The sequence below is a fragment of the Ixodes scapularis genome, unplaced genomic scaffold (genome assembly GCF_016920785.2).
Source record: "Ixodes scapularis isolate PalLabHiFi unplaced genomic scaffold, ASM1692078v2 PGA_scaffold7__128_contigs__length_106722199, whole genome shotgun sequence".
NCBI classification, from domain to species: Eukaryota; Metazoa; Arthropoda; class Arachnida; order Ixodida; family Ixodidae; genus Ixodes; species Ixodes scapularis.
In genome coordinates, this window is record NW_024609882.1 from 94,952,618 (window position 1) to 94,978,930 (window position 26,313).

The 26,313-nt window shown below is 45.7% G+C and overlaps 1 protein-coding gene across 1 annotated transcript in view; it reads right to left on the bottom strand.

Moving 5' to 3' along the window:
• LOC115330007 (plasma kallikrein-like) overlaps nucleotides 1-25,946 on the bottom strand; it is a 36,755-nt gene extending 10,809 nt beyond the window's left edge. Inside the window, exons 1-2 of the mRNA XM_040210634.2 lie at nucleotides 25,865-25,946; nucleotides 22,960-23,120 (exon numbers count right to left, since the gene is read on the bottom strand). Coding sequence (XP_040066568.1) covers nucleotides 22,960-23,120; nucleotides 25,865-25,946 — 243 coding nt within the window. The remainder of the gene's footprint in view (nucleotides 1-22,959; nucleotides 23,121-25,864) is intronic.
• Nucleotides 25,947-26,313: the final 367 nt, after the last annotated feature.

Here is a 26,313-nt window from a genome sequence, read left to right on the forward strand (position 1 = left end):
TTTTGAGACCTTACTTCATCACTTTGTTCTTTATCAGTCATGTGCTCCAACATTTCATTAGGCTGCCGTATATCATCGCGAGACTACTATAAATACTACACAACTTTACACATTGGACGTCTACTGCTGGTGTTGCGAACGTCGCACTTCACCAGAAAGTTGAAGTATTTAACATGGTTTGCACGTGACGTAATCGCACTAGATGCTGGTTGTCATTGCGAGTTGTTCTTGCTGAGAAAATCAAATCCGGTTTGGCAAAATGCACGCTGCAAAAGTTTCGCGCTCAGTGCAAGCTATGTATTTGAGAGGCACACATTTTTCTTGTTGGTACATCGTCGTTAGGCACGGCGCGAGTATCTGGCGCGACGAAAACGTGCTTTCTGGCAGGAGTGTTTTTACAAATAAAAGTTGTACCAACTACCCATCTGTCACTATCGTTTCCAGGCCACGTTTTCTAGTCTGCGCCGAAAATGTGGGGTAGAGGAATCTTTACGACACAGTATGCTTTAAAACTACCCCCCTCCCCACTCCCTTTTTTTTTTTTTTAGTTGCTCCTCAAGATACTTTTTATTCCTCAGGGATCGCCTGCTCCGTATTGAGTGGTGTTCACTCGACAATTATATTTGTGTCACTTGTTAACAGTAATTCTTCCTTGCTTTAACTTTGCACCAAACTGTGAAGGTTAAACAAAATACAGGGCGGTCGAAACTTGGAGAACTTGAGAGCGACACTCCTGTGAGACTTAGAGCGGCTGCCAACGTTCGGCTATCCCCGTGAGGCCATTAGGATCTTTCTTTTCAGGTATCCCTCCCGTACACCCTAATAGTCCCATGTAACGTCCGACTAATACGGGAACGCGACAGAACAGCACACGACAAAACAGCACGCGACAAAACAGCACGGTCAAAACAGCACGCGTCAAAAGAGCACAGCGTCAAAACAGCACGGCGACGAAACAGCACGCGTCAAAATAGCACGCGACAAAACAGCACGGCGTCAAAACGGCACAGCGACAGAAGAGCACGTGCCAAAACAGCACGCCGTCAAAACAGCACAACGACGAAACAGCACGCATGTAAAAAGGCTGTTATAGGTAGCGTTTTATGAAAACAAAAGAGAACGTAAAGAAAACGGGTCGGACATTCCATGGCATTATTTAACAGCTAGTGGAGAAACAATAAAAAAAATGTACGCTGGCGGCGACGGGATCGCACTCAAGTCAGTATCCCGAGTGCTGCTGCTGTGTGATTACTAAAAACAAATAAAATTAGCAGTAATTACTACTACTTAACTACGCTAATCTCTGAATAGACTGGGTAGTTAGAGTTGGCTGCGTTGTCTGGTTCTTTTTTTAAGTATCAGAGAAAGAGGAAAAGTTATTCGGAAAAATATATCTATAAGTTCAAGTTATGAACTGCCTGGTTTGTGGCGGTCCGGTGAGGTTCCGTAGTACTCGTTGTTTCGTAACTACCACCTAAGCGTATACGTCCCCTCCCCCCCCCCCCCTCCAAAAAAAGAAAAAAAGCGGGAGATGCGCCGATTACAGATGCATTGATAGAACCTGTAAGATAAGGTGACTTTAATGTGCAGCGTATTCAATGTGCATGCACCATGGGCACCGATTCTGCGGGGTTCATTCGCCGTAGATAAAATCTCCTGGAAACACGCGGCTAGGGCTTGGAGGCGAGAAGTTGTACGTTTTGAGTTAAGTTCACAGATTATTGCCGACGAAGGCCTTGATCGAGTGGAAACCGGTGAAGCAGTAACATGCCGTAGCGTCAATGCTGTGGCCTTACACTGCAGCATGGGCTGAACGCAACGTTGCCGCACACGCCTTCTGTTTTTTTTTTGTTTTTTTTGACAACTAACGACAGCACATTGCCGTGCGATTGAATTATTTATTGTAGACGATGTCAACAGCAAACTTGCGCGTCAATATGAGCAAGACTGCTCGAAAAAATTGCGATGGCTTAGCTCGGCTATGCCAGGATATACGTAGTGTGAGCTTATGCGTACAAAATGAGAGGCGCTATCAAGCGGCTCCGGTGCAGCGTCAGACTTGGCTACTGCGCAACGGAGACGCAACGCGGTGGCGCCAGTGTGTCTGCCGCGGCTATGACGTCACTCCTCTGGAATGCGCAGACCCACGAGGCGGGCGCGGCGGCGGCGGCTCCTGCGCGCCAGCTGTGCGCCGTGTGACGTCACTGCTCCTCGCGCATGCGCAGCACGGAGCACGGCTCATTATGCGAACCACGCGAAACTGCTGAACCTCGGCCTGTGTAGCTCACGCCACAAAAAGCCAGAATACGGACCAGCGGGGGCTTCGGTACTTCCCAGGGAATTGTCATACGCGCATCGAGTATACTCCCCACTCCGAACTTGCTTCCAAAAGAACAGATTCGAAACATTGGCCGTCGAAGAGTTGGCTTTCGACGAATTGGCCTAGAACCTCAATTCCTTTACTGTGCCTTATTTGAGAAATGCATTTTTTAAACTTCAAACGCTATATTTAGGGTTCAGCGTTTTCGGGTTAAACCGAATATAACCGGTAAAAGTACGTCGAATTCATTTTTCCACAATCGGTCTTAACTGAAAAAGTTCAGTATTTTCGAGGGCGTTTGGAGTGGTGTGTGTGCGTGGCAGGGGGGGGGGGGGGGGGATGTGACTCGGAACTACGGTTTCGAGTTTTCGGATAAATTCGGAAAACACCCGCCGGTAAAAGTTTCGTCTATTCCGATTTATCTGATAAACTCTGAATTTCGATGTGCCAATCTCCGTCCCCCCCCCCCCTCCCCGCCCACACACAAACACACAAATATATTTTACAATTAATAATTTAATCAGCGCGTAGAGTAAATGTCCCGGGAAAATGCCACCATACATATCTTTTGAATTTCGGTCAAGACAACAGGTCATTGTACTATCGGGTCAAGACAAAAGTCACTGTTTATGTTTCCGGTTTGGGTCATACTATTTGTGCCTGAGAGGAAGGAGAGGTTGTGTTTTTGTAACCGCGAAAGCTATGGACCATAGATATTACATAAAGTGGAAAAGAGGGCACTTGAAACTTCTCTATTACATCCTTTTCCACTCTATCTCTTGCAGCCGCGCTATAGGTTGATGGAATAGCATTGAATGAATACAGGCTTCCCAGTGACTACCTCCAGTAGGTTATTGATTTTAAGGTATTCACGTTTATCGAAATAACACTTGTGTGCCACTTTTGTTCTAGGACAAATTAGTATTGCCAGTAGTAATGGCACCAACGCTAAATCCAACTGAGGAAAATATCAATTGATACAATCGCGTATTTTTTGTGTTTTTTTTTTTACCCAGAATATGTTTACATTTGGATATTATTTGTTTATTATTTATAAGAAACATTGCGAATTTGAGCTCCAAATTTCGGAGAATTCGGAATCAAACAAAAATAAACTCCGATAAACTTCGAATTTTCGGCGAAAAATAAACTCAGAAAAACACCCTCCGCACTTGACGAAAAAACTCCGAAAACACGGAACCTTTCTCATTACTGACCATATGACCACTACCTTTCGCAGTTTTCAGCTGGTCTGCAACGTCAGTTCAACTTTCAACAGAAGCTCCGGGGGCGCAGGGGTCTTCAGGACGAAATCTGGGTTTTTCACCTGATAGAGATTTGTGCCGAATTCTTTGTTAAAAGAAGAGAGTTTAATCGTGAAATCAAACAACGGAAATCAAGAGCGTCCGTAAATGCCGCGCATTGTTAAACACCCCTAGCTTCCGTCTACTAGAGGAGGGCATAAATACGAGTGTTTTATTGTCGTTTCTGCCGTCGGCGCTAATTTATCACCTCTCGCAGTCGTGAAAATGGGGGAAAACGCACCGAGTACAATGCTTGCTAATTGCTCCATTTTGATGTTTGCCTCTCCGACCGAAGTAGTACTGAAGCTCATGCTCATCCTGTGTACAAATACGAGCACACGACGATGTCAGACACAATAAGGCCCCAGTGCATTTTATAGAACAGGTCGCGACGGCTGCCAAAGACGGCAAAAAATAAGAAGACCAGTACCTGGTACTCAATATACATTTTACACAAACGCTTTTAATTATTGCACTTTCGTTAGTATACTGTTTTTTTGTCAATAAACCTAATATAACTGAGAAGTTCTTGAGTCTACAAATATGCACCGACATAAACCGAAAACATTTGTTTGGAATAAAAACCGAAAAAAGTGCGCGGAATTTCAAATAATACAAACCTAAAACGCTGAATATTGTCAATGTCATGTTTTTGACGCTGTGCTGTTTTGTTGCTGGGCTGTTCTGACACTGTGCTGTTTTGACGCCGTGCTGTTTTGGCACGTGCTCTTCTGTCGGTGTGCCGTTTTGACTCTGTGCTGTTTTGTCGCGTGCTATTTCGACGCGTGCTGTTTTGTCGCCGTGCTGTTTTGACGCTGTGCTGTTTTGACGCGTGCTGTTTTGACCGTGCTGTTTTGTCGCGTGCTGTTATGTCGTGTGCTGTTCTGTCATGGTGCCGACTAATACGTCACATTTAGACCCTTTAACACTTTTATTCTCGGGACAACTTTCTGAGGCAGTTCAGGAATAACAAAAACATGTTTGGGAGCCTCAATGGTGTGCATACATGTAAAATGGGTCATGCAGCATCTTTTTTTTTTTACCTTAAGTTCAATAAATACCGCTAAGTTGTAATCCTTGACGTTGATAACTTGCAAAAGCATCCATTAGTTTGCCCTTCCGCGAAATGGCAGACAGTCGAAAGAAAGAAATGAAACAGCTTTCTCCTCCTCAACTCACAATTAGAACTCTCAGCCACGTGATCTGATCCTAATATATACACCGTCAGTGTTTATCATAGTCATACGCAGGGTTGGCAAAGCAGAGAGCATGGGCTGATCTTCAGATATAATTTTAGTTGGGCTATAATGCCCGAGCCCCACTAAAGCGACAAACAGAAACAAACGACAGCGGCTAGCCTTAAACCAGAGTATTTCGCGATTTGACAGGCTTTGTAGAATAAAGAAGGCTATGCTCAAACACGAGTATCATGCACACGATGGTACCATTTGCACGCTTGTAAACACTCGTGCTAACTTCGCGAGCACCGAACAACTCAAAGCCGTATAAAGGTACCATCGCGAACATGCTGCATCTGTCTGAGGCTTGTCGCTTTCGTTTGTTTCTGTTTCTAGCTCTAGTGGGACTCGGGCCCATCATAATCTTTGAGTTGAACACGAGCGTTACCAGAATGTTTGGCGATACTGGTTGTCATGAACCAGAGCATTTGACTCGGGATCATGACAATCGGGTACATCATGGTGTCACGTGGCTCTCAGTGCGAAGTTGTGATGCCATGTGACGTCACGGTATCAACAACGTTAATAGATCTAGCGACGTCCTCAATTCGAATCGACTTAACGCGGTGAGTCACGTGACGTCACGGGGTCACGTGACATTACTTGACAGCATGTCTTGACATCATGACGTCACGTGACATTGTGACACATGGCTAATCATAGTGCCAATAAGAAAGCGCCGCAAAAAACCAGGATTTATTATACATTGCAATTCTGTATATGACGACTTGATCAATACGTAGAGGAATACACGTGCCAATAATAATAAATTTGTAATACTAACCAAAAAATAAATACCGTGAACCGTTTTGAACCGGTTACCGTTATATTTTTTTCCGGTTCAGTTCCGGTTCAGTTCCAAGATGGCGGCGAAGATTTCGACTCGGTTCAGTTCCGGTCCGGCTAAAAATAACGGTTCTGTTCCGGTTTTCGGTTCGGTTCGGTTCCGGTTCGACACCCTGATATAGACTATCCCGCGGCGGTCTATCCCGCGGTGACACCACTCCGGTGTCACTACTATAGGCAATGGCGCGTGCGCAGGCGGTACACTTCAAGCGAAACCTGGTTCCCGCGCCAGCGCAGTGCCCACACCTCGTGACGGCTTGTACGGAAACTGCGCAATGACCTATAGTCACTTTCAAGGGGTCAAATTTAGGGTTTTGCGTGCCAAACCAACGGCGGGCATCTGGCACGCCCCAGCGGAGGACTGAGGATTAATTTCGACCACTTGGGGATCTTTTCACGAGCAACCGAAAGCTCGGTTACACGGCGTCTTCTCCGCAATAAGGCTTCGTCAGATTGCAGGCGCCTCGGCCGGGATTCGAACCCGCCACATGGGGATCCGTAGGCCGACGCTCTTGCCTCGGAGCCACCAAGGTGGCTACTTTCAAGGGGGGAACGGTAGTACCGGTAGCTCGTCTCTTTCGAAGGCACGGCCTCCAACATGCGCCCATTTCCTTTCGGCGTACCTTTGCTGCGCGTGCAGTCTCGATGCTCACAGGATGTTTTATCGAAGCTTTTAAGCTCTCACTGGGACAACTCCAAGTCCTCCCTGTCGGCTTTATCCGATCAGCGCGACAAAAGGTATTTTTAGTAGTTCGTACGCTGGAGCTCCGCTTTGCTAACAGAAGATCATGGAGTCATTTCGAAGCATGGATTAAGTACGCGCCCTCTGGGCTCGCCTCCTGTAGCGTACGATCTACTCAAATTCTCTAACCCCTCATTCAAGCTGGTGGTTGAATCGCATACGTGAAGCGATGGCGAACGCTGTTGCTCAAAGATTCGGTGCAGTTTCACGTGCATCGGATGATGAAAACGAGCGGATTCGAAAGCCAGTATGAATGCAGCACAAAGCTTCGTAATCGCGGTTATCAAGGCAATGTTTAAACTTCACTCAGGATCGCAGCTCAATTGTTTGTATTAAAAATACCCTTTTGAGTATTACTTACTCGTCTGGTTAAGTACTTCACAGTACCATGTGCAAAAGACACCATTGATCCCAAAAGTCGAGTGTAGTCTATGTTCCAGGTTAAGAAATGCGGGACAAGCTCCTTGCGCAAATACATCCACTCTTTCCATTTAAATGCTGGGGGGAAGAGGCTCCTCCTTTCTCACCTCGTTCAGAGTGTTCGCATTCTCACACACACAAAAAGATTAGTTATTGAAAGATTCTTCCACGCCCCAATACCTCTTACAGCTCCTAAATAAAGCGATTTCGCTTCAATGAATATAGCTACTGCTGCACCAGAAAGAAAACTGACGATGGAGAACTCTTTCGCATCAAAAGAGGGGCTTAAACAAAAGCTGATAGGCTTTTCGCAAACCCTTTTAGGGGAGCCTAAGAAAACGTAACACGGTGCAAGTCAAAGAACCCTAAAAGGTCTTTTACGACCACTTTTTTTAGGGTGCAAGTGCAAAGATGAAGAACTTGTAAGAGGGACTTGTAGTATTTTTTTACACAAGGTTTTAAAGTGTATTTAGTTAATGAGTGGAATACATCACACTATTTGGACATGTGTCACCAATTATCAACGCAGTAGGGAATGAAGTAGGGTATGGGGCGAGGAAAACAGTGCCAACAATCTGTTGACAGTTAAGAATAGCAGGAAAAGCTCCTCCCTCAAAGCCCCGACCTTTTGACTTGAGCATACGGACCAAATATTTTAATATGTTTTGTTTTACCTTAACCTAGCAATCGCCGATTGCTTCGTACTAGTCATCTAGTCAGCACGTTGGACGGGGACACGAGCGTGTGCTCTATATGAATATAGTCAGTGGCCGGATTAAAATTCAATTGATGCTCCGCCCAAGAGCAATATATCGAGAGAATATGGTAAATGGGAGGAGTGGCAAGCGCCAGGCGTGCACCGACGCACGCTCAAGTTTTTACATGCTATCTTGGTCAGCCAGAAGCCGCAGATAATCCCCTGCTGGTGGTAACAGGAAACGACTTTAGTAAGAGCTTATAAGTTAAATTCAGTCGCTCTTCCTGAATTAAAAATTGGTGCAAGAAATGTTTCGATTTCGATCACACAAAAAGATGTAAGAAACAAATGTGCCAATAGAACCCTGTTTTGCTCGGACGGAGTCACAACACTTGGACGGCAGATTCGCGGCCCTCTGTGTTTGGTGTCAAGATTACATCAATCGTTCTGCTAGTCGAGCATGCTTCTTACGTCTTCTACGTCTTTGTAAATATTCCCGATGATTTTTTATGACCATGCGTGAAGCATCACGTGCATCATATTTTCAGTCTTCTAGAATTGCACCGACGCACTTATTAAGTTCGCTTCTCGCGTCCACCACCGGGGTATTATACGCGGCTTCAGGTTGGCCACAATCAAAAGTGTGAAGACGTCCTGGAAGAAACCCAGCCCGCTTTCGGCCAATGGCGCCTCTTTTTTGCCTCCTATACTTCTTATTTCATGGCAAAACTGCCTCTTCATTTCTATATGGGCAGCTACCCAAGTCGTCTGCGCGTTTGGTTGACACGCAGACTGGCCGCGGTTCGAGGCCTGGTAGCGGAAACACCTTTTTGTTATTTTTGTAATTGTCACGCCCTGATAAAGTCGAGAACCTTGTTGCTCGTTCGAGGTCCGAATGTTCTACGCGCCGAAGTTCCTACGCGATTGTTTCAGAAAATGCGGGTGTACAAATGGTTCTCTGCGTGCGAGCCGGATGCAGTCTTGACCCAGCGCTCGGTCCTGCTGTTACGCCGCCATCGACGCCTGCGAAGCAACCCGTTCTCAATTTTTTTTTTTTTTTTGGAGCGGGGGAGGGTAGGGGTTCAGGCTTGCCCCATTAAACGTTGTGTTTTTCTCAGTAATTCGTCATGTCTTTAATTGAATATTGGTGACATTGTGGTGGAAGTGTGTGGTCTCCATTCTATGCCCGTGAAACGTACCCCTCTGACGATCTTTCGGGCTAGAACACTTTCAAGTCCCGCAAAACTAATCGCCGACGTCGAACCCGTGGCGCGAGCCAGCCGCGGCAACCAAGGTCAGTTTCCGGTGTTTTCTCAACTGCCAGAGCAGCCGAGGAACAAGAAGACGTCGATGATGAACACCACGACGCAGCAAGTGCGAACGCCACCGACGACCATTGTCTACGTGCAGGACCCACTATGGACACCAGCGACCTTCCATGGGGATCGCTGTGAAAATCTGAACGAATGGTTGAGCCGATACGAGTGCGTTGACCGGTTCATCGGATAGGGACCTGAGCTGAGCCTACGGATTGTCTATTTCGCTCTGGAAGGCACGGCACGCACTTGGTTTAAAAGCCAAGAGAGTTCTGTTTGGTTGTCGGAAGACTTCCAGACATAGCACCGACGCAGATTTGCCAGCCAGTGGTGACGTGAACAAGACAAAGAACTTCGTTTAGCAAGAGGACAAGGGCCGAACAAGAGCGTCACAAGTTTCAGTCGAATGCGTTCTCCGACTCATTCACCATGCCGTCGGAAAGACTCCCGAAGGAAAAAAGGTTCTGGTCTTGATGCCGGGCGTGTACGATTCGCGACACGGTACGCTTCGCGACACGATTCGTAACCCACTTGTCTTTGCCTGCTTGCAGGTACTATTCTTTCCAGCAGTACCTGCAAGCCAGTTTCGCCCCAGCGCTCGATACTGCCGTTATGCCGCCATCAACGCTTTTTACGCTGGCCTTTTTTTCTATTTTATTTTCGACACAAGTTCGCCCCATTAAACGTTTAGTTTTCTTCAGTCAGTCGTCGCCTCATCAATCGTCATACGTGACAAAAACGGGCCTGCTCCCCCCCACTGGTATAGTGCATACGCTGCAAGTGTCTCCGCTATAGAAATGTAAAGCGTTGTCTCCTCCGCGACACGACGACATCGACAACGTCGCTCTCAGGCGGAAGCGCATCAAGGAGCGAAGCTCGAGTCTTTTCGACCTGAACGACACCGTCACAACGTTATGGCGAGGTGGCAATGTACCTATAATACTTCGTACGAGGCGAAGTGCTCGAAGATTTTTTACCTCGTGCGGTCGAACGTGAGGGCAGGACTATTCTATGCGTGACAATGGTAGGACGACAGAATCGAAGCATTCCTAATGTACTGTAAAATCAAACTTATTACAACGATGAGATTTAGCGAGCGCGCTGTTTTACGAATAAATATATAAATTTGCGTCGACGGCGTCATATCAGGAAAAATTCTTGATTGATTAAAGCGATCAGGGAAGCAGAGACAGTCCGGTGAGGCCGCATGGCGGTAGCGTAACGCGAGTTTTTACGCAGAGTATCGTATCGATCGTGGCGACCGCATAAACCCAGTGTCGACGTGCGAAGCTTAAGCCTCATATACACTTCTGCGTCTGAGTGAGGTTTAGTGCGGAACAGCATCCTTGCGGCATTTAGCTGAGGCAAGGATGCAGGGAGGAAGTTTCGGAGTAGCAGAGCGCACCTGCTCTCAACCAAGGAAGACATGCAGAGTGCCAAAGACTCGGAGGAATAGCGGGATGCTTCCCGGTTGTTCGAGAGACCCCAACAGTGCAACATGGTCAGGCGTCCTAACTTCAGTCACGAGTTCAAGTGGAAACCCGTCCAACAACTCGGCTGTAGTCACCGCAGCAGTGCAGCAAGACGGCGCAGGAGCGAATGCTCGGACTAGTAAGGGCGCTACATGGATATCAAGCCGAACTGTGCTCTGACCACAGTGGCTACACCACGGCCACAAATACTACCAGTATACAAAAGCAGAGTACCGCTTGTTTTATGTGTGTTTCTTTGTTTTTTTTCGATTTTGTTTTTTGGTTTTGTGTGCTTTTTTTTTATCTTCTTCCTTAAAGAAAGGAAAATGTGACAATTGTGACGCTTAGAACCTTGTGCGATGGAAGCATGTGAGTGGCTGCACTAATATGCATAACGTTTAAAAAAATAAGAGGACAGATTGTTTTTAGAATCCGATCCTGATGATTGGTGTCTGATACAATTGCTATTTTTATATTTTATTCTGGTGTGCAGCGGAATGGCTTCAAATTACTATTTCTCATACTAGTAAACTTACTGAGTCACTTGTCTATTTTAAGGCATGCTGTATTTTAGTGACTATTGGAACTATTTTCGTGCTTTCGGCGTTTTGTGTTTGTCCTCGCTTTGTTTGAAAACGTTTCACTTGCGACATTTGTGTTTTTATGGGTAGGATTGTCTTCAGCTGACCCTTAGAGGAATTTGAGATTTATTGCTGATTTGACCAGCTTCAAATTGCTGTGAATGGCTAATTGCAACGTTGAATGCCACTTATGTGTCATTCGTGTTTTTAGGACTGGACTGGTTTCAATTGGATAATATTGTCTCCGGAATCTCTTTTTTTTTTTTTGTCAACTTGGCTTGCAAAGGCCAGAGATGGCTGTGAGTGTCTAATATTGACAATTCAAGCAATCTGTATACTATCAACTTTATCGACTTCAACGAGCTATTACTGGCCAAAAAGCATCTACTCTTGACCTAATTGCATTGAAGGTACTAAAAATAACTAGTAGACATTACTTACAATCGACCCTGTAAGTGATGACGCCACAACATGGAGCTCATCTTCTAACATACATTTGCAAGAGCCGTTGTTAGGGGCAAAAAGAACAGGGTATTGAAACGACTTTAAAATTTGTGTCATAAAAAAGTGACGAACGTTTATAAGCATGGTATCTCCTTGACATCTACTCATTATTACTGCTATCGTCCCACGGCCACATAGCGATGATAAAAACCCAAAATAAGGTGTTAAAACCGGGTTCGCCCTGCTAGAAAACGACTGCTACGCGGGTCACGTTTTGCTCAGTCGTCTTTTCTGATGTAACACGCGACTAGATTGAATGAAGTTGATGACGAGTGACAAAACTTCTACTCTCAGGTTCAAATTTCTGTAGGGCTTTGGAAGCAAAGAGTGCCCATTAAAAGTTGGACTAAGGCGAAACGAAGTATAGCGGCCCGCGTTCGACATCCCATCCCGTTGACTGCACGCCGAGGAAAAGGATTCAGGCAACGCCGCGAGAATTATTCATGTCAGTTTCTGCTGCCTCGAAGGCCCACGGTACGAAAGATTGCGGCAGCCAGCCCTCCCAGTTCAGTAAAAAAAAAATGTATGACAAAATAGACAGACAGCTTTGTTGCATACGTGAAACGCATTGAATTAATCGCTCTGTGGTTCATCGCTGAGATTTAGCGCCGCTAAATGCCTATGTTCACGGCGCTCACCTTGAGATAACTTAACGCGGACGGTGCCCATTTATAGACCTTCCTCTAATGACACAATACCGCTAACCCCTCCTCCAGCAGTACACACCCCTCAGCCATGTGAACACTTCCTCCTCACTCACCTTTCTTCACATGACCCCCACCCACCCCTGTGAAACTGTCCGGCTTCCTCCGCCGGTTCAGCAGGTGCACTCTAAAAAAAGGTATCACCTCACACCCTTTTTTCCTATATAATGCACCGTAAAACTTCAATTCGAAGTACAGCGCACAGTAGTCCAACATATGGCCCCAAATATTTCGAGGGGCTTGATAACGGTAAAGTAGGTATCAAAAACCACAGAGAGAAAACACTGAGGTTTTGCAGTAGGGCAAAGAAAACCCCGATTTTTTTTTCTAATCAGTTAGACGTACGTTCGAGATTTTAATAAGTTATACCACATGGCTATGAAGCCTCTCGTGAACGTTAGTAACGTCAGATCGACGTCAGTGCGCTGCACGTCAAACTGAAATTGTGCGGTGTTTTATTTGGGACAATGGGTGTAAGATTACACCTTTTTTCTTAGAGTGTGGTTATACTCCCAGTCAGCCATTTGTGGTCACGTGACCTCACGTGCTAGCCAATCAGCATCGAGCTTCCTTCGCTGCTCCTCTTCCCCCGCTAACCAAGTATCGTCGAGCTTCGTGGTCGGTTCTCTTTTTTTTTGGCTTTAAGAAACGCTGAGCAACTAGCCAGAGATGGATTCACGTTAAGAAACCGAAACTGGGCGTGTCTGGTCGTTCCTACTTGGCTAAAGCTGTTACCGCCAAGGCCACCGGTATTTCGCAGAGGAAATAGTAAAGTATTTGAACGAAAGCAGAAAAGGAAGACACCACGCATCATGGAGCGTAGGGAACGTTTTGGGAACGGCATATTTGTACCTCCTCACCTTGCAACAGAAGAGTATAGTGAGCGACCCCTGACGACCGTATGAGGCTGAGTAAGGAATCAAAGATCGGATTGCTCCGAGGGTGTTCGAAGTCAGGGTTAATACAGGCTATGCACGATGCCGGTTTGGCTTTTGAAGGAAACTTGCAGAACGCTGCACTGCTGCCTGAAAACGGCACCGTCTCTCATGAAGTGGGAACACTCGACCGCGACCACGCAGCGTGCGCAGAAGCTATCTTCGCCCATAGGAATTTTGTTAGGCCGCATTACCACTGCCGACACATCTTTCAAAGGCCTTATGCTTCCGGAGGCGCATTCTTTGCTACTTTGGTGAGACAGAAACCACCTGCCGGCGTGTTCCCAGCCTGCATATCTATGCCGAAAATATACTTCAGACATGCTAGAGGCTTGTGCGCGGATAATGTTGTCAATACGACGTCAGCAAGCACAGTGCTTGTTGTACGTGACTGCGGCTTTGGGGGGGGGGGGGGGGGGGGGGGGCAGTGGTGGTCGCGTGTGTCAACGCACCGTGGTTTGGAGCGAAATCTCGCGTTGTGAAAACCAGTAATGCTGGGTTCAGTCCCCCTACCATTGGCGCTTTTGATCTCGATGACCATCATACCGCCAGCGGTCGTGAATCACCACTGCGGGAGGCGGGATAAAAACGCCAGGCAAGCATTGCTGGTGCAATGGATAACTTTCCTTTCTATAGCGTACACCAATGATGGAGTGTATCAAAAAGACATCCCTATTATTGGCGCACTCCAAACAATGAACGTCAGATGTACTTCCTCTTTGATTTGTTGTTGTAAAAAAGCGCATCTAGAGCTGTTGACTCTTCAGCCAAATAGCAAGAGTGTAAAACTTTTCAGAAGAGGCACTATCATTTTGAAGGAGACTTATAAGTTATAATTCATACATGCTCGCATACGATTTGCGCACAGACATGGCAACCATATTGAAAAAAAAATCTAATGGCGCTCAAGGCTCATTTCACAGAAACCATACTAACGAATTATGTATCCTAGGCATCAATCCTTCTCGTTAAAGAACAAACAGGCCAATATTAGTTTTGGCCGTGGCTAGCTACCATGTATTACCTGTGAAATGCCACGTCAATGACATTGATTACTTTATTTTGTAATTATTTCTGAATCCTCAATATTATTATTAAATACATAAGAGGCACGCAAGTAAACGTCATTTGTACAATAGTTACCCTAGGCAGCACACAATATTGGGGCGATATTCGCCTCGGGTCGGGAAAGTCGTGCCAGTATTGCCGATTTTTCGCTGTATTCGAAAAATTGTGCCGCTACCATTTTGATTCTGCCGATGTCGACGGAATATATGTTATATTGCGGCGACGCAAGCATGATCTACATGGTAGACGAACTGTGTTTTTCCTGAATATTGTTTCTGAGTCGGCAAAAACTGTGCAGTATTAGGCATTTTCGGCCGATTCGAAAACGATATTGACAGTTAAGTACAAAACGAGCGTGTTGGTAACGGTAATAAGACATGAGGAAGATACAAAGAAAGGGGGGACGGACAAAAAGCCGGAACCATTTTGACACGGCCTATGTCCACAGAATATCTGTTATACTGCACCAACGCAATCCTGATATATAGTTTCCGCAAACCGGGTAACCACGATTGACACGAATATTGTTTATTTTTCTCCCTCCCAAAAAGATAACTTGCAAAGGGAGAGGAGAGAGAAGGGACGACACGAGTGAGAGAAGAGGCATAGTAAGAGGGTGAGTTAACCCAATCTTTTTAGTTCAACGAATTAACCTCACATGGCCAGACTCGCTGGCGCCTTGGAAGGGAGAGGGAGAGAGACAGTTGTGACGTACCCGTCTTTGGTTAATCCTTACTTAGGGTGCTCGGGCCCAACGCAAGATCCGGCTAGGTGCGCGCGCGAGTGTGTGGGTGAGTGTGCGTGTTTCAAGAAGTGAGAGGTAACGGGCGGTGACACATGGCGATCGCGACATGCTTCGGAGAAGGCGCCCCCCCCCCCCCTTTTTGGACGTGACAATCTTGCTGACCTCCTCTCCCTCACCACGAGCCAGAAGAGGACCACGTTGCCCAAGCAAACGGAAACAGGTGAGGGACATGCCAGCAGAGCCTTCGACTGGAAAGATCTCAAGTTCTCCCCCTTGAGTCAGCCACGAGACTTTGGCGCTGAAAGACTTTTCCATGAACTTCGTTCCGCCGTTTTTATTACAGCGTACTATGAGTGTGTTGTATGCTCGGTTGCATCAAGGATTTATAAACCTCTTGCTTTTTCATTGTTGTAATCGCTGGCCTCGGGTCCATTCACGATCGCGCCGAAGCCCGGTAGCTTTGTTGCTCGAGACCCTACGGGGGTTGTCACACAGTGTTGGACGGTTTTCTCCTCTCCTGATTACGTGTTGTTTACGAGTTTAGCCCGCACGCTGGCTAACCTGGTAACTGAACTAACAATCTTTCTTTTGCCTTAAGTCCCCGATGCGCCAGTATCGGCGCTTGGCGCTCTCATGTCTGGTTGTTTTGAGACTTGTTTCCTTCTTCCTGTAGTTTCTCCGTCGTCACCGCAGTCTCGGATAGTTTTTTTGTTTTTCGTGTTCGCTTGATAGTACGCCATTTACGTGGATTCGTAGAACAAGTCCTGATACGGTTTGAGTGACATCTAGTCAACGATGACACTGGTCATTATCGATAGACCCCTCTCTGGACAAAAAGACTTCTTGGAGTTCGTGTTCAAATGGTTTCGTGGCGGATTGAGCGGGACCTATGGATACGATCGACAAGTGAGAAACAACTTATGTATGGGTTTTCTTCGTCATGTAGGACGCGAGTAAAGTGCTGCAGTCGATTTTTTTTTTAATCACCGGGTCAAATGGAATCCTGTTTTTTGTCGTTATTCGCGTGCTGTTGTGTCGACATTTGTAAATATGCGTGCTAATATTCTGGGTTTCATTGGAAGGTGAACAACAAGTTTGTGATTATTGGAAGTCCGTTGTTGGTGCTTATGTGTTTATTTCTACTAATGTTACTTTATTGCCTTTACCGCGTTTATACCAGAATCTTAACAGTATTAAGGTATTATTAAGGTAACAGTATTATTGTATACAAAATAACTTATATTTTGTTCGAAGGTTGCTCTAACCCATAGGGACAAGTGAATTAGTTGACTAAACTGTAAGTTTAGTACCCATGCCACACGAAGAAGTTATTATACTTTTATTAAGTGATATGAGATTTAATCCGTTCCTGGTCTTGAGTGATTATACGAGCATCGCAAGCTGATTTGTCGACCCCATAATGACATTTGATCGACATTCAATTAATTCTGCCATATGGACGGGATATAATGCTGCGCGCGATAACAGTCACATGATCGTAAGTGACACTTGTCTAGCCGTGTCCGCGTTGACTACGTCTACCTGATCTTTATCTGTGATCTGTTTTGCTCTGTCCAATCACTGCATGTATCGCCCTTTTGCCGAAGTATTTCTGTATAAAAAATGCATTCCTACAGCAATATTTGCGTGACTCAGTGTTTTCGACCTAAAACAATCACATTTTTCTTTAGACGTCGTATACGCACACCTCGTGCCATTTTGTAGCAATTACATAGTGGTGCAATATTTTTTCCCGTATAATAAGATGTTTTCTAGGCCCATTTACATGTGCAGCATTATTTTATCTCATAAGACACGTGTATGTGACTGAAAACGCGGTACGACGGTCGATCCACGCGCGTTGCCTTCGCTCCGACTCGCGCCCCCGATGGCCCTCCGTTGCGAAGTCACGAGAAGAGCGCTACGGCCTTATTTCTAGGGGGGGGGGGGGGGTTGGTTAGTGTGTTGTTGGGTTGATGTTTCTATGTGCCGTGTATGTGTATGCGCTCAATGTATACGTTCAGCTTATGCTTGTGATGTGCGTAATGTATTTACATGTGTGTATTATAAAAGTGCCAAAAAAGCCCGAAGCGTAATGGTGGCGTGAGCAAATAAAAATAATTTTGTAGCATATAGATTGGGCGGTATCTATAGCTTGTTGCAACTCAAGAAGGTAGGGCGAGGGTAAGACGGGCCGGGGAAAAGGAAGCAGCGGAACGCTAAAGAGAAGAGGTCTTCCCCTCTCTTCTCCAGCGTTCCGTCTGCATCCTCCCTTCCGCCCCGTCTTACCCTCGCCCATCTTGAGTTGCAACGGACTATAGCACCGACGCTCTAAGTACTATGTAGATATATGCGCAATATCCGGTGACTGCTCGGACGGCACTGCCAGTACAAAATTGAAATACTCGACCCCCGGCGGATACTCAGCCGACGCTCTAAGTACTCTATAGATTACGCGCAATATCCAGCAGGTGCTCAGACGACACGCCAGCTCGATTGACATACGCGATGCCCGGTGGATACTCAGCTGACGCTCCAAGTACTCTATGGACATACGGGCGATATCCGGCGGGTACTCCGGCGACTCGATTGACCTTGGATTAACACGCGATGTCCGGCGTGCACTGAGCCGACGCTGCTAGTACTCTATAGATATACTCGGCGTCCGGTGGGTAGTCCGTCTGACGGTGGCGGTACTCCAGTGATATTGTGCTGGTACTGCCCCGCTTTTGAACCGATATTGTCTAAACATCGTGTCGATGGGAAGAAGCGTATATTCTGAGTATTTGCCAACAATACTGTGTAGATACTCGCCTAATATTCTTGTGCCGCTTGGGACACGACCGCACTCAGCTGTCATAGAGCCAACGATCGTTGGCCTCTCCCAACTTTCATTGCGCTCAACCAAGTTGTCCGGTGTTACACGGTACATAGGCCTAACGACCACCACTTTCGATCTCGGTTAAAACCGAAACGTAACCAAACATATGTCATATTAACAAGTAAAACAGAAAAAAAAGAAACCTGAGGACAAGAAGACAAAGTATACAAGGAGAGAGTTGAATCTCAACAGAATTAATTGGAAAAAAAAAACGCGCACACACACAAAACGACAAGCATCACGCCTCATCAAAGAAACATCACGTCGCCGACCCCCGCAGGTGTGAAACTTGCTCGAGAATGCAAACTCTTTGTCCAATAATGCAATTGAAGGCTGACTGCCGCACCTTTCTTGTTGATTTAAAATAGAAAAAGCCTCTGGAAATTTATCTAGTCATCTGTTGACTGCGTCGTCCTAAGATACTCGTTACATCAAAAACGGGTTTGCAACCCTATCAGTCTGCAGCCAAGTTATTATAGGCATATTTTGCATTCATTAATGTTTTGCAGAAAATAAGATAATTTTAATTTTAGGGTAAATAAACTATAATCCGACCCGTTCATACGAATTAAAGTAAGAAAGACGTGACGAAAGTCTGATCGGCACCGACATCACCATGGCCGCGATCGCCGAGCATGGGCTTTTGCGACGTGCCGTAATCGTTTTAACGGCAACTCTGGCCCCGAATCATACCTCTTTCGACACTTTTTGCTATTAAGCTTACTCTCTAGATATCTCTTCTGATCTTCCGCAATAGTAAGTGTTTTGCTGGCGCTGACAATCGGGGCCGATGCGGCGGTCGCCACCATCTTTAAATATATTGGGGCGAACCCCGTCAGTTATACCTGGTTTCATCTTGCGATGGAGCGCAGCGAACGTTATGTGACACTCAAGCTGTTAACCCGTCACGTGACTACAAGCCCCTCACGTCGCTGCACCCCTTCTGCAGGTCACGTGACCTTCACGCGGTGGTGGTTTGGCTGCGATGTCTCCAAATGTCCGCGTCAGTTCTTCGTTAGACGATGCAGGGAATAATTGATGTACACTCTAAGAAAAAAAGGAGGAGAAAGGTAGCAACAACGACTGTTCCTCCTTGTTGCGGACAAGTTGCCCAGAGAAGGGAGGAACGGCAGTTCAGATGAAAGGAGGAGGCCAAGTTGCTCCTTGTTCAGTTGGCGCAGGGGTAAAAATCGCGCTACTGACTAAGTGGTCAAAAATTCGATCCCTAGAGGAGCGTTTTTTTTTTTTTTTTGTTACGAGGACTGCAACCGAGTTGTGGCCCTTTGAGGTCCCTTGTTCTTGCGACCGCTGTGCAGCGACTGTGATGTGTGGTTTATCTGTGCGACTTCTGTACAACGTTTGGTATTGTCAGCCCTTACCGTTTGTCAACCGACCATCACCTTAATTCTGTGTTTCCGGAGCTGTAGATGGCCGTGCTGCTGTTCTGTACGAAGACGCGAACGGTCGCCGACGTTCTCTGTGTGCATAGGCGCCCGTTCGTTCTTGTTACCCCTTATCGTGTCAACCGACAATCACATTAATTTTGTGTTCCTGGAGCTGCAGATAGCAGTGCTGTTGTTGCGAACGAAGGCGCGAACGGTCGCCGACGTCCCAAGTGTGCGAGGGCGCCCGAAGGTGTTGGTGCTAGGGGGGGGGGGGGGGGGGGTGTGGAAGTTACAGCTTTCTGCTTCTGGAAAAGACGCAAGAAAACGAGAGGGTTTTCATTTCTACTCCGGCCCCTCTCCTCCCTCCGGGAATATTTCTGCGGGCGCTCATGCCTGTGTGTCGTGGTATTTGGCCAAATTGCTAAAAGCCAGTTGGTAAAAGGCCAATTTGTCGATAGACAACTTGTAAAATAGGCCACTTCATCATAGGCCAATTTGCAGACCCCAACTCGTCGAAAACCAGTTTGTTTGGTACAATCTAAGAAAAAATGGAGGAAAAAGGTAGCAACGGCGCTTCTTCCTCCCTTCTACTGACGCGCCCCCAAGCGGAGAAGAAGGGAGGAACGAGACGTTTTCCTCCTTCTCCAGGCAGGCGGGAGAAAGCGTTCGCCCTCCCGACTCATCTTCTTTCGGTTTCGTTTTTCGAGCACATCGCGCACGTTGTTTAATAAATTAATGTTGAGTTGATTGAGATTCAGCGGCAGCGAAGGCCGCCTGTAGTTCCGTCATCTAGTCGAAACGTGCAGAAGGTTTCGGTTGCATTGACGTTTTTACCACTAATTGTATCAAACGAGCAAACGATGCCGCTAGAAACAGCAAAATTACGGAGCACTGCTAGCAGCGCTACATACACTGGGTAAGACGGCCGTCTCCGGTTTGCGGGACACACGCGGAAGTACAGTAGCGAAACCACGAGGAACTGTGTCGACGTTTTCGACGTTGTGGAAATCTCTGGAACTGCCTCCAAGGCAGGCAGGTTTTCCTGCCGGCTGCCTGGGTGCCTTCCGTGCTGAGTTCGGTTCTGTTGTCCCGTGCCGAGTGTCAACCGGCGTTCAACGTGATTTTGTATTTCTGCGTGTCAGCAACATCGTCAACGTGGTTCTGTATTTCTCCGTGTCAGCAACATCGTGATGGCAGTGTTGTGGGTTCTGAACAGAAGACTGGAATTATCGCCGATGTGACCGCGTGTTCCCGTATCAGTGGTGTAACAACAAGATGAGATGACGTAAACTGTCGGGCATTGATGCCGCTAGTCGGGCCGTGATCGGAGGGGCGGGGTGTCGCAGGATGACATTCCACTTTACATTAAAGAGTTTAGGACCACTTGAGGGATTAGGTGCAGTTGATCGACGTGTGGATAGTCATGTTGAAACGCTGGTCTGAAAGGTAAGCTCCTATCGCACAGTGGCCAATGTGACTGTCGGTCTCCGAGAGCGATTGCACTCTGGGGAAAAGACTGAACAGTACGAAATTATGACGGAAAGTACGTATATTTACAATGAAAGTTTAGCATTAAAAAAAAGGTAAAATTGAAAAAAAACGCTATCCTTTATGTTACTGTTTAAATATACTACGGTTCCTGTAGAAACTGCCCTCCAAGTGGCCCGCTGGAATGAGCGCTAGAAGTTTTCGAGCTCGCAACGGCGTAGCTCCGTACACTTAACACCTGCCGCAAGTCGCGGCTTTGACTGCATTCAAGTTGATCGTAAAGCGATTTCTCTGCCCGTGAAGCATCACTTCAAGCTGAGTGAATATCCGCTCTACAAAGCTTAATTCAAGACGGCAATTGCAGCCGTGCGCGAACAGCACAAATAGAAAAACAAACACTACAATAGAAATACTGGCTACGAAGGGCCGTGCGGGGAAACAAACTCATGGCTTGGAACCACATTGGAGCGGCTCGATTTATTGGCTTTCAAATAATTACGGCATGATCGAGCGTTTTCTTTTTAATAAGAGATTCATCCCCTGAGCCATTAAAAATAGTCTCAGATGTATGACATTGCTGGAAAAAAATGAACATGCTCGGAATATTTTTTATTGCTTAGGGAGTCACCGAAAAATTCCGTACGTTCGAAACGACCAGTATAAAAGAAGGAAACGCAGGGCTCGGGACTAGTGATCGGGGTAGTGTGCTGTTGTATTGATGTTTTTATGTGCAATGCATGTGTATGCGCTCAATATATGTTCACCTGATGCTTGTAGTGTGCGTAACGTGTCTACATGTGTTAGAGGTTCCCGAAGAAAAGGAAACGCAATTGTGGCGTAAGAAAGTAAAACTATTTTTTTTGTAAAACATGAATTGGGCGGTACCTAGCGCCACCTAGCCTAGCTACCTGCGATTAGTCTGCTTGACCCTGCCATCTGGTGGCAAGCGATTGAACATCCTTTTACGCTACGCGGCTACGCCTTAATTTCGTGTTACCGTGCTGAGGTAAGCCAACATTTTGCTTCGGATTTTTTTTTTTTTTTTTTTTGAGAGCTGCTTTTGGTTTTGCGGGCGAATGGTTTTCACTCCTCTGTGATGTGCGGTTGACGCAACGGTTGACAAACGAATTGTGGCTCGAGAAATAGCAAAGGTAAGACATTAAGTGCGCGAACTGGGTGCCGGTTGTTTCCGTTGAAGATCACAGTGCTGACGATGAGAAGACTGAGTGACTGCATGCTTTCGAAACGTAAGTTTCTTTACCTGCAGAAGGAAGCCGGCTTCGGAAATAAATACAGTTCGCGGAAAGCTCGTGTTACGTTTTTATTTGCTGTTCTTCTCGCTCCGTACAATAGACTTAATGTTCGTGTTAAGCCTTATCGAGCTCGATTCGCTCGATTCGTGGCCGCCATAATGAGATGCAGTCGACGGAGGAACTTTTGCTCCCCTGCTTAAGGGACGAAAGTTTCTCCCTTTTTGAAAGAACATATGTATCAAGAGCGTTCCTCCCTTTAGGGAGGACTATACTGACCCTTTTTTCTAAAAGTGTAGGCCAGCTCAGTTGACCTCAATCATCGTTAAGGGCTGAATAACAGTTGGCGCCGCTGTTTATCTACGGCCGATTTCGATCGAGCCAACTACCGTTGGCTCTAGGAGTGTGTAGAGCGCTCGTGTACCTAGGGCATTAGAGTACTTGTGGTCAAAAATTAGGATTTCGCGGTGTTTGAGGGCTTCCGTGTTGATAGTTTCACCCGAAATACATTAGGCGCGACAAAGTGGGATTCATATATCTCAAATAATATTACGGACTGCCAGTGTTGTCCCAACCCTCCACACAGCCTCTCGGATAAAGACATTACGCCTACATGGACGACCCATTTCGTTTCTTCTGTGGCGGGTCTTGCGACCTCGATGCGACCACTGTTTTCGCAATCTTGCGATCGTTTTTCTTTTCTCCCACTATCCATGCTAGAAAACCACCCTTTTAGTATATTATGAACGTTATATAACATTATGTACTTGGTTTCATGATATACCTAACATTGTGAAAACCGAGCTGAATGCAGATGCACAATGTTTACAAATGAAGGATAAAAGAACTATAATTGCAAAGTCCACGTAGAAAGTTACTTAGATTTTAAACTTTCCTTGTTACTGGCATTTTATATGATATTACGAAATATGAATCACACATGTGCATTCCTTTTTTTTTTGTAGAGATCAAAGTAAAACACAGTGCACATCTCGCATAAACCTTGTTATTGTTGTCCTACAGGTCTTGCAATATTAAATATTGCTTTTTTTTATCCACTCACCTGGCAAGCCGATTTTCCGCCCTCTTTGGGACCAGCGCAGATCATGGTCTCCTCAACCACCGTGTTCACGTTCCTGTAGTCGTTCTTGCATTCATTGTAAGGAACTGTGGGCAAATCCACCTTCTGAAGAACGTTGGAAACAGTTCCTCCACCCATAGATTCTGCGCCAAGTAAAAAACCAACAAACATTAAAGTGTGAGAGCGACGAACAGATATTTGTGTTTTCTGGGAACCTTAAATAGGATTCACCCCATCGTCACTCAAATGGTAAATTTTTCTACACAAACCTGAGTTTCAGGAATGCACCGGTGTACTGACTCTTTTTGAGCATCATTATTAAGATGTATTGAACGTCACACGAATCTTAGATTTTCCCTCAGAGCACTGAAGATGTTTAATCAATTTGAGTGTTTTGAGCGAGTTTTTATACAATCTGAAAATTAAAAATACTTGGAAAATAAAAGTGACAAAACGATTGGTTGTACTTAGTGGAGGTTTCACCCATCTTAATTTCAAGACCCTGGTGGAAAGACTTAATTTGTTCGTATTTGCGAATTAGAGTAAACGTTTTTGTCATTGCACTTTTCGCTAGATTTATTTTCAGTGGGTTCAACGAGATGGCGACACAAGCACCAAACGTCCGAAGAGAGCATTTGCTTTTGTTGCTGTTTTCATCAGCTTGCACAGACGTCGACACGCGGCACGAGTGCTTTGCTTGATTCTAACGAGAGCAGATTTGACGTTTTCTTTTTCGGTGGATTGTTTGTGTCACAGCCATTACATAAGCTACGCTTCAGAATAATGACAGTTGCCCATCTTGTGGCTTAAAATCATGGTTGCCCTTTCCTTCCTCCACAAATGTCTAAACAGTTAGCGATAGATTAATTCAATATTACACAAGCTTCCTAATACCGAATCTAATGATGGGAAAGTCGCACTTTTGAATCATGACAGCCGGCACTTGCGACTGCTCAGCACCAGGCGGCGTCGACAAAAACACCAGTTTGATGCTCTACGATCGCCTTCATGTAAGCGTAGCGCATGTAACAGCAGCATATGATGGCTTTGTCTTGTAAGCGGCATCAAATCTTCAAATACGCCAATGTCCGAGCCCGTGCCTCGTTTGATACTTCGAAGCAAATGGCGGCGCAACACTGAAATGAGAAGCAATGCAGCAGCCCCTAAAGGAAATTGTAGTGTGACACTCGTTTGTGGTCTCGTGGTACCTGTATCCCGTGTTCGCCAACTCTGATAGTCGGTACTTGTAAGATACGCCAAGCATGAACTCTATTAGAGACTTTATCTCACAGCACTTGTTTGGCTCCCTGGCTCCATCGGCCGCTTCATAGCTCGGTCTTTTTATGGACCATCGTATGTTTGCAAGAAACATGCGCTGTGGCATATATCAGTTCCAGAGCTCAAGCCATGCTTCGTTTCGTCATCTACAGCAAATCTCACACAGAATGGCAATTTGTTTTTTGTTTTTTTTTAAGATTACGCATACCGAGCACTTATTTCCGCACATTTGTAGTGATAACAATCTGACCAGACTGCCAAAGTTGAAAGTGATTTTCAAAATTTTTGAATGGAAAAACAGGGCCAATTTTCGCCCATTTTCGGTAATTGGAGCTATTTGTCTCTACATATTTGAGGACCCGTCGGCCGCCATTTTTTACTTAATTTTTTTTAGAAAATCACCCTTACTTTCTAAATAAGATAACGCATAGTTTGTAACTTTATCATCTGGTTCGAACTGTTAGCGCTACATGTGAGCGGAGAAGGAGCCTTCGGCGATAGGCAGTTTAATTTTGGGGTAAAAAACTATCAAAATTGTTTGGGATACCTGTCGCTTCTATCGAAGTGCATTAGTTTTATGAACTAAAGGCTGTTTTTCATGCCGTGATTCTCGTCCCAAATCGGTGCGAATTAAAGAAAATGTGCGATTAAAATCGCATACGCACTGTTCCAGCAACTATGCGACTGGTTTCCACCAAGTTGGTAGTTTGTCGCAGATTCGGTGCGATCGCTTTCTCATGAAACAGCCGTTCATTAGCCAGCTTTCATCCGCGATAGCTGCGCATTTAAAAATAAATTCAGACGCCTAAAAGCTTTTAGTTTAATGCTCAATTATTATGAATTTCTGGTTAAATATTCTATTCGTGAGAGATTTGTGTGTATTAAGACGTTTTAGTTGTATCTTAGGCAGTCGAACACGTGACGTTAGTGTCCGAAAAGCCGGCCGCGCCGACAGAAATCCTGCGGTTTTTGGAGCATGTGAAACCAAGCATTGCGATCGCACTCGCTGCGTCGGCTTTTGCACCTATCTTTTTGCACAGTCGCTGCATGTGAAACAGGCTTTAGACCGGAGTTAATGGTGATCCTATAAAAACAGTGAATGTAACAATCTTTTTCAGCTCTGATTCCACGGCGTTATGTTGCTCACAGCGCAAAGATTTGTAAGTTCGGCGGAGTTGGCGCTATGCCTGGCTTGCACGTAACGTCGCTGCGCTATGACGGTGGTCATTACTACTTCTTCTTGTCACCAAAAATATGCGATACTAAAACATTTCAGCTGCAAAAGGATACGTGCTCGGCAGCAAGGCCACCAAAATGGCAGCTGGTTTGACGTCCTTGCAGGCCATAGATAATAGAAACAATGCGTTCATGTCTTAGGGTTTCTTCGCACTTATATAGTAATGTTTTTGGTCAGCACACAGCTTAGCCGACGCTCCCCCTCCCATGCGGGGCAAGGCTATTGTTTGCGCACTACGACGTCAAGCGAGTACCTTTGTTTCGTTGTTGACACAGCCACCCTTGACTTTACCATGGTGCGACCATAGCAGCATGATCAAGAAAAGTCCGTGCAAAATTCTCACTTAAAGCTACCACTTAAAAAAACACTTACTGTCCTTTAAATATCCCCATCCGGTGGCAGTGCAGGTTCGGTTGTCAAAAACTTGGTTCTTCTCAGGAAGGCAGATTGGCATCAGCGCCTTCTGAGCACCGCTGAAGTCCAGTGGGGTGTTCAGCTTCAGGATCGCGTAGTCGTAATTTACCGTCGCCCTGTTCCATTTCGGATGAATGGTATACTGTATTTTATAAAAAACGTAGGTGCAATTTTTTTAATTATTTACCAGAAATTATTAGAAATACCTTGTAAAATGGAACTCCTCAATATTGGAAAGGCAGATTTAAAAATTAAAACATGCAGTTGTTGAGTTGACTGTTTTTAAACTCCTTCAGGCATGTATTAGAAATAAAACTAACATGATCCTAAAAGATGGTTCATACCCTACATATTTTGCATCTGACATCTTCACGCGTTACTGGTAATAGCGCATGTTCTTGCAAAAA